The 7126-nt window shown below is 47.4% G+C and overlaps 1 protein-coding gene across 1 annotated transcript; it reads right to left on the reverse strand.

The window, feature by feature from the left end:
• Nucleotides 1–367: 367 nt before the first annotated feature.
• LOC123180858 (probable monogalactosyldiacylglycerol synthase 3, chloroplastic) lies at nucleotides 368–6854 on the reverse strand. The gene is made up of 3 exons (XM_044593027.1): nucleotides 6410–6854; nucleotides 6080–6252; nucleotides 368–793 (listed from the first exon to the last, which is right to left on the reverse strand). Exons 1-3 carry the CDS (start codon nucleotides 6692–6694, stop codon nucleotides 730–732), a joined length of 522 nt encoding a protein of 173 aa, XP_044448962.1. The 5' UTR covers nucleotides 6695–6854; the 3' UTR covers nucleotides 368–729.
• Nucleotides 6855–7126: the final 272 nt, after the last annotated feature.

Genomic DNA, 7126 nt, shown 5'->3' on the forward strand with positions numbered 1-7126 from the left:
AATCACAAAGCTATCAAACTACTGGAAGGAATGAACTATGGAAAAATCTAAGGAGAGCTATTCAAATGAAATTGTCGGCATGCAGAAGTACATCTTTCAAAATGGTAATAAATAGAATGACCTAGACGCATGCCAAGCAATGTGAAAATGAATGTTCTTTGCGTAAAAATTTCTTTATCTTTAGCTAGTAGTAACAAATATGTCATTCGCCATATGATATCAATACAGTAGAACATATAAGTACGTTCTTTTTCAAAAACTTAGCACAAGGAACCAAATCATCTAGTTAGTCGGTTCACTTAAAATCGATCCACATACTTGTCATGTCGGAGACATTTTACCTTTGGTAAACTAAGTAATTAACATTCACAGATATTGTTATACTTTCTTGTTAGGAAAAAGCAATCAAAATTCCCCAAAAGGCATTATGTTGTCACATAGTTGTATGTCTGTGCGTCTTTTTTTCGATAAAGGGCTTTTCATTGAATTGAAATATCGAGTTGATACAATCGCATCAAAGATCACCCAGCCTCTGCATAGCTAGATGCACACAGCCAAAAGTTCAAAGTACTGTAAACCGAAATAAAGTGGCAAAACAGCCAGAACAAGAGAAAAATAAAAATGCCTATAGGGAGGCCGATCCTAACCGAAGATCACACCGCCATCCATGGGGGTAAAAAATCTCCCTGGCCGAACGCTCTAGCCGAGTAGAAGCCATCATAAAAAGGTCTATGTCCTCCGGCCTTTGCAGAATAGACCACATACGGAGCCATCGCGAACATATATGAATAACCTGCATAGGAGATGAAACGCATTTACGGTTAAAAACAATGTCATTCCTAGTGAGCCACAGCGCCCAACATAAGGCAGCCGCCCCCACAAGAATGTGTTTAGAAAACTGTTTATCTATACCCCTCAACCAATTGCGGAACATATTCCGTGCACTACGTGGAGCATATAGATTCGAAGCTATTTGGACAATGGCCCATACAGATCGATCAAACTTGCAATAAAAAAAGTGCTTAATGGACTCATCATGGTGGCAGAAAACACATTTTTTGCAACCTTGCCAGTTTCGTCGTGCCAAATTGTCCCTAGTTAAGATAACTCCTTTATTGAGAAACCATAGGAAAATTATCACTTTTAGAGGAATCTTCAGCTTCCACAATTTTCTATTGTCAATTGGAACCTCGTTATAAACCAATGCATCATACATAGATTTGACCGAAAACTACCCACTCTGATGGAGTTTCCATTTAAAGATATCCGGTTCTGCCGACAAATGTGGCCATTAAGCAAGTTGAGATTATTTTTTGCGGAGAATAAATATGATCCCAAAAGAATAATTCCCTGTGGCGACTTGGAAAATAAATGTGCTGCCGAGTAATTAACTTCATAATTAAGCACACAAGCCAACCATAATCAAGCACACAAGTCATCTGCATCAGTACCGTTACACTAAAATGTAGCAACAACATGTTATTTTAGCATTATTCCCATGGAATTTGTACAATGTAGTGATGAATGTGTGGCACAAAAAAGAGATGTGCCATTATGGTTGGTACCTTGAAAAAGGCCTTGCTCTTGAGCTGGTTGTCCACTGCTCATGAACTGAATGAAACAAGAAGACCAGGATGAAAAAACAACCAAAAACACACAATTTACTGATATTATAGGTCCTGCCGATTGATTCGCAGACAAGCAAGTGCCAATCAGACCTCGTCGAACTGTACTTGGACGCTGATGGCAAGATCGGGGCTAAGGACCATCTCGTCCAGTGTCTCCATGAGGGCCCTGCCGATGGCAGACTGCCAGTACAACTTAAACGCCCCCGCCACCCCTACTCTGAACCCTCTCCCTGCGAATCAACATTATTAGAATTCAGAACAGCACCAAAAAAATCAATCTAATCACATTGTATAACCATCCATGTACGCACCCATGCATCATCATGAAGTAGTGGAATAAGACACCTGAGAGTTGGAGGGATCGGACTTGCTTTGCTGAATTAGCACCACAACTAAGCCAGGTCGTAGCTGTCGGTCACGCACGGTGGTGAAGAGGTGGACTGGATCAGTTTGGATCTACGTAGCCAACACCGGATTCTTTCCGCTCCAGCATGGATGGCAGAATTCTGTACCTACTAATAAAGCAAGGTGCGTTTCTCCAATATTTTCATCTGTTCACCACTGAAAGTACTTTTTTTCTATCCGAGGTGTACTAAATTTTTTGCGTCTCTACACTAAAAAAAGACAAAAACTTGTCCAGAATTCCGCAATTGGGCCAGGCGCACTCCAGCCCAACAAAGCCAACCCAGTAATTATCCTGCCCATGCGTTGGGAAGACCTTATTTGTCGCAGGTGGCGACAAATAGTTGAAGCTACGCACAGGTCGCCAAGACTGGCCGGCCCATTTCTGTTTTTTCAGTGTTCTGTTTCTGTTTCGTTTTCATTTTCCCTTTTTTATTTTTATTTTTTCGCGAAATAAAAATATACAAAATATATTCAGAATTTCATTTTTGTTCAAATATTCAAAAGAATCGTTTATTCCTGTTTTGAAAAATATTAGAAACTTAAAAAAAATCTGGTTTCATAATTTCCTCTACATTTATAAAATGTTGCCATTTAAAAAACTATTTCATAAATGTTCGAGATTTTTTAATAAAATTAATATTTTATAAAATGTTCCATATTAAAAAAAATCCTATTTTAGTAAAAAGTTCACAAAAACAAAATAATGTTTGCATCTAAGAAACCATTTTTTAAAATTGTTCCGAATGTTCCCCTTTTCAAAAAAACAATAATGTTGTGTTTTATAAAAGGTTCATGTTTTCAAAATATTGTTTTTCAATTTCAATTACTATTCTCGTTTATAATTTTGTTTATGTTTTTCCAGAATTATATGTAATTTTAAAAAAAGTGTTCACATTTTTTAAAATTGTCCGGGCTTTAAAAAATTAATGTTTCCAAGAATATTCGGCAGTTCATATTTCCTTGAATGTTCAAAAAATAAGTAAATCTATCAAATCTGAAGCTATCATATTTTCTTAAATATTCGCGCTGGCCATTGGTTAGCAGCGCGCGTTTGTTCTATCCTGGTTGGATATAAACTAAAAAAATAGTGAGCATGTGCCAATAAAAGAGAATATGTTGTTTGGCTTTAATTAAAAAAATGTGGATACATAAGCGCTAAAATAATCAAAGAGAATAAACCATCATAATGAATGGACATTCATGCCTGATTATGCTTATGAAATAGGATTTATGCGCCGCAATTAGTAATCCATCCGAATACGCCGTCGTAGGAGAGTGGTCGAAGCAACCGTGTCCTGAACGTCGTCAGACATCCACCAAATGAGTAGGCATGCACAACCCCAAGATGGAGGCGGACATGAACGAAAAAGGCATGAGTTGGGTGCTCGCCACCACGCCTACCAACCGCACCACTATCAAGATTTCACGGGCTAAACATGTCCAGTGAGAAGACCGCAACTCCTTGATCTGTCGCCTATCGTTGTGGAGACCGTTTTTTTTGACACATCGATTATCTTTCCCATTGCTTGTCATAAATAAAATATCTCTCCCGTTGCAACGCACGGGGCATATGTGCCAGTACCGAACTAAAAAAATTCCAATCACTCGTTTACTAACTGGTAACTGTGAAAGCATATATGTTGTTGTTACCTCAGTTATAAAATGATTCTCAAGGATGGTAGCGATGCAATGCACTCAATTTTTGTGAGCTCCTAGAACACCACACCTACAGGGTGACACCAGCAGAGAGTGGCAATTTGATGCGCATGGTACAAACTGAATTTCTCGATATACTTCCCGGTCACTGCCCTACAACCTGGCAAACCTATATGCGCTGTCTGAACCAATCCACATGGCCGGATATCTGACCTTGGCACAATTTTATTTAGGAAACTTAATAAGTTCAACAGCAAATTACATGCATTACATACAACAAATCCAACACAGATATGTTAGGGTCTCCAGTCAAGACAGTAGTGGTCCTTATAAAATTATGGGCGCCATATTGTCTTGTAATATCTAGGTGTATAATATGTTACTGCAATGAAAATGCTGACAAAAGTGCCGATACCCTATAAAATCTGCCATTAGGTAAGCAAATTGCCATGCCAAGAGCAACTCCAAAGGGCCAACCCATTTCGTCCACCTGCGTCCATTTGGGTCGGCACGAACAAAAGTGGCGGCCCAATGCGCCGACCCAAATCCAAATCATGTCTGCATCGCGTTCGCGCCGATGCATTTGCGGCCCAAATTTACGCCCCAAATGCGTCAACGCGGACGCCGAACGGACGCTACGCGCGCCTTTTCGCTGTCCGCCATGTCCCCACATGGCGGCCGTCCAACTACCCGCTGCCCACGCGGTTAGCTTAATTTATGACCACGGGCCCACGCGTCAGCGACGGCGCTCGTCCCTTTTTAAGCCGACCGTGCAGCGGGGCCGTCCTCATCCAAACTCGCCGTCCACATCTAGCAAGCTTTGCTCCCCCGTCGCCGGCAAACCCTAGCCACCACAACCACAACGAGATGGGGCTCTTATCCGGCGCCAGGAGCAGCAAGGCCAAGGGCAAGGCCCCCGCCACCCCTTTCCCCTCAGAATTCCTCCCGCCTCCGCCGGCGCCGGCGCCTCGCCGGCAGAGGCAGCGTGTGAACGTGCCAGTGCACCAGGCAGAGTGGCACTGGCAGCACCGCCAGCCTCTGTCATACCCCGACGTGACCCTGCCGCACGACTGGCATCTGGATCCAGATAGGATCCCAGTGCCGGCGGCGCCGCGGACGGCTAGGGCTCACGCGGAGGAGGTGCGGCGCCGGCGGGCGCTGCTGACGCCGGAGCAGCGCCGCGAGGCCGCCTACGCATCCGACTCGCCCAACTGGGCGAGGTGGTTCGCCTTCGAGCACGAGGAGGCGAGGCGATGGGGCGTGCGCGAGGTCGACCGGAGAGAGCCGCCGCCACCACTCGTCGTCCGCGAGGAGGACCAGGTGGCCGAGGACGCCTACTAGGCGGCCCTTGCGGCCGTCTACCGGGAGAGCGAGGAGGACGAGTGGCGCAGGACGGAGGCGGCGGAGGAAGAGGAGGCTCGGTACGAGGCGGCAATGGCGCAGGCACTTGCCCTCTCCGCGGCGGGCGACTGCGTGGTGCCGCCGGTGGCCCCGCCGTCCCCTCCCTGATGCCTCGTCAAGCCGGAGCCGCAGCCGGAGCCGTCCTCCATCGAGCGCTACTCCTGGATGGGAGTAGTGCGCGAGTGGGTACGCGCGCCGCCGGTCTAGGTGGGGGCGACGCCGGCGCAGGAGGCGGCGTACCTCGAGCACTGGCGTCAGATCCGGGTGGTCGAGGAGCGCCGTGACGGCGAGTACCTCGAGATGCTCGAGCGCGACCTCGAGAAGGAGCAGCGCGAGGCCGAGGAGGAGGCGCGCCAGGCCGCGGCTGCACAGGCAGCCGCACAGCCCCCCGCGCCAGCACTGCGTGCGTCGGCACAGCCTGCTTTCGACATGAACGCACTCTGGAACACGGCGTTCCCCTGGGCCGGGCCGGCGCCGACGCTCATCGACCTCACGGACCCCGAGGACGATGACGACGACGCTTAGGGCAGCGCACCGCCTCGTAGTTTGGGTTGTTTTTATTCTTTTTTAAATGCAAATGTGGACGCGTGGACTCTCGCCGGCCACGTGTTTAATTAATGTTTTTTCTTTTTTAATATGCACGCGTTATTTTTTTTTCTAGCGCCGTCAAAATGGGTCGGGCCAGCGTTGGGCGCACGCGCCGACCCAAACACGAAAGCGGACATCCGTGTCCACCTGGCAGACCCAAACGGATAAAAAGTGAACAAAAGCACCGTCCGTTTGGGTCGGCCCGTTGGAGTTGCTCTAAGGAACCAACCAATAACAGGAAAAACAGTGGCATGAGTGTGAAACCACAATCAGGTCGAATTGTTCATTTGTTTGTTTACGACACGACTTTGTGTGTGAGGAGGTCGAGCAAGAAAAACGTTGCAGTAACCATAAAATGAAATTGGTGAGCCGTGAGTGGAAGAGAAGCGATCCGTACGTACTTGGAGTAGAAGGAGGCGAGGGCGGCGAGGTAGAAGTTGTGGAAAAATTTGGGCGATGTGCCGTGGAAGGCCACCTTCCGGAGCTGCATGTGCTTCACCATGAACTTGTAGGAGCTCTCCATGTTGTTGAGCGGCCAGCCGGCGTGGTCCTTGCAGAGATCCTTGACGAAGACCTGCCATGCCCAAAATCAAAATCAAAACCATCATCAATGTGGGCGCGGCCACTTGGATTGACAGACAGATAAGGAGAGATTCCAATAATTTGTTTATCCATTAATGGACAAAGGGAGGGGAATGATTCGCAGTGCAGAGGAATGATTCGCATATTACCCGGTAGTCGTCGCCTAACTCAATGCGGAAGGCGTCCTTGATGGCCTCGGCGGAGGCGCAGTGCCCCCCGCTAGTGTCGCTCATGAGGATGAGGACGTTGTTGACGCGCTTGGCGTCGAACTGCTTGAGCTCGATGGGCCCCTCCTCCTTGTCACAGAAAGGCTCGTCGTCGTCCACGGGCCCGACGAGTGACGCGAGTGAGGCGGAGGGGGAGGAGGAGGAAGCGACTGCTCGGCCCGCGAGCTCCCCAGTGTAGGAGAGGCTCTTGCGGAACTTACTGCGCATCCGCTGCTGGTGGTGGTACGCCGCCACACTATCCAGCACCGTCTCCCGGATCGACCACGGCGGCGGAAGGGCGGAGAAGAACGGCGGCCGGCGGCGGTGAAGTACTGTACAGAATATTGAGGGGAGGGAGTGGATAAGATACTGCGGGTTGAATATTCCGAATCACAGGGTTTTTTCTGAAAAAACGAATCATTTCTAGATCTATCCACTTAAAAATGGACCGCGGGTTCATTGTCAAAAACTACAGGGACTTCTATGTAAAAATAACGCGATGGTGAACCCGACAAAGTCAATCCATGCTTTATTATTAGGGAAAGATTATATATATCTAGTACTCTTATAAAAAAACAGAGTTGGTGATGATGGTGTGCCTGCCATCCTGCAATATAGGCCGTCCGATTTATATCTGACGGATAGGAAGGAAACTATGGC

The sequence above is a fragment of the Triticum aestivum genome, chromosome 1D (assembly GCF_018294505.1).
Source record: "Triticum aestivum cultivar Chinese Spring chromosome 1D, IWGSC CS RefSeq v2.1, whole genome shotgun sequence".
In the NCBI taxonomy this organism is placed as follows: domain Eukaryota; kingdom Viridiplantae; phylum Streptophyta; class Magnoliopsida; order Poales; family Poaceae; genus Triticum; species Triticum aestivum.